At 43.9% G+C, this 1,409-nt stretch overlaps 1 gene segment (V, D, J or C); it reads right to left on the bottom strand.

Annotated features, from left to right (window-relative positions):
* Positions 1-617: 617 nt before the first annotated feature.
* LOC103544561 (T cell receptor alpha variable 9-2-like) lies at positions 618-1,204 on the bottom strand. The segment is given in 2 exon segments: positions 618-967; positions 1,088-1,204. Coding segments are annotated over 2 exon segments (381 nt in total).
* Positions 1,205-1,409: the final 205 nt, after the last annotated feature.

The following is a 1,409-nucleotide window of genomic DNA, read 5'->3' as shown; positions in this document are numbered from 1 at the left end:
CATGACTCATTTCCACAACTATTTTCTTAGTCCCTTCCCTTCATTTTGAGTATGAGCCTATCTTTACCATCTCATTGACTGAATAAAGAAACTAGAATAAATGTCCCTTTCTTCTCTTTCCCTTATGCGGCTGCGTATGAGATTCTGTTCCTTCTCCTATCTTCTTTCCCCTTATTTCTTAATTAAGAACCTTGTTTTATGGGCCGTATCTCTCCTATCATATCTCCTGCCATATTCTTCCAGAAATATGTTATTCAGACACCACCTTCTCTAGCACACTTTGGGTCTCTAAAAGCATAATAAGGCATACCAATACCCACCAGGATGACCTGGACCAACGTGTGGGAGCTGGACTGTGACCGTAGGGATACTCACAAAGACCATGTTGTTCTTTCTGTGGTGGTTTTACTTTAAAATTACTTTGGCCTTGGATGAGCAGTATTGTTGTCAGACTGTTTTCAATTTCACTAATGAAGAGTTGTGTGTGGGGAAAGTTCACTTCTTCTTATGCTCTGGCCATTTGTATGATTTTGTATCAACCAGAGACTGAGGGACAAACAACCTAGATTGTGCTGAATCTAGAGTGGCTCAAACAGTCAGAGACACTCAGCAGCCAGGCACCTTGTTACTGCTCAGAGTTTGTGCTCAGCTCCCCCTGCAGCTCCTGTCACTGTGTCACTCACAGCACAGTAGTACATAGCCGAGTCTGACTCTTGGACTGAGGCTTTCTCCAAGTGGAAGGAGGTGGTCTCTGTCTTGTATGTGGCTTCAAAGCCTTTGTTCTTTCCCTTCTCGTTGGCCTTCGTGGCTCTCAGGAGGAGCTGTGGACCTTCTCCAGGATATTGAACATACCAGTAAAGAATGGGGTACCCTGTGGCTGAGTAAGTGCAGTTCACAGTCAGGGAAGCTCCTTCTGAGAGGGTCACTTGGCCTTCCATCTGGGTCACTGATTCTCCATGAGTTTGTCCTGGGGAAAAATAAAAGAGATCTGTATCACCTTGGGCATAAAGCTCTGGGATAAAATTACAGTTAAAGGTTTTGCTGACATAGAAGAAAGAATCCGAATTTTAAGAGGCATTTCACTTACCAAGCATTAAGAGTACCACAGCCACTAAGCCTGGAGCAGAGTTCATCTCTGCAGCGTCGCCTAAATAATGTTCTTGATTCCTAATGTGAAGAAATGTTGAGGTCACAGTGAAATGATAAATGGAAGCCTACAATTCACTCAGGAAATGCATTTATATTAGGACGCTGCACCCCCTGGTGGACAGGGACTGAAATAGGATGCATGTTTCCTTGACTCGTCCCAAAGTCTGAAACATGTTCTCATCCCTGACCTCAGTTTAGACATGTCAGCCTTCAGGTGGCCCTTGTAAATCTGAACAACAATTACCATAACCTTTAAGGTC

The sequence above is a fragment of the Equus przewalskii genome, chromosome 1, assembly GCF_037783145.1.
Source record: "Equus przewalskii isolate Varuska chromosome 1, EquPr2, whole genome shotgun sequence".
Taxonomy (NCBI): Eukaryota; Metazoa; Chordata; class Mammalia; order Perissodactyla; family Equidae; genus Equus; species Equus przewalskii.
The sequence above is the reverse complement of the archived record's forward strand: the minus strand, read 5'-3'. Positions and strand labels throughout refer to the sequence as shown.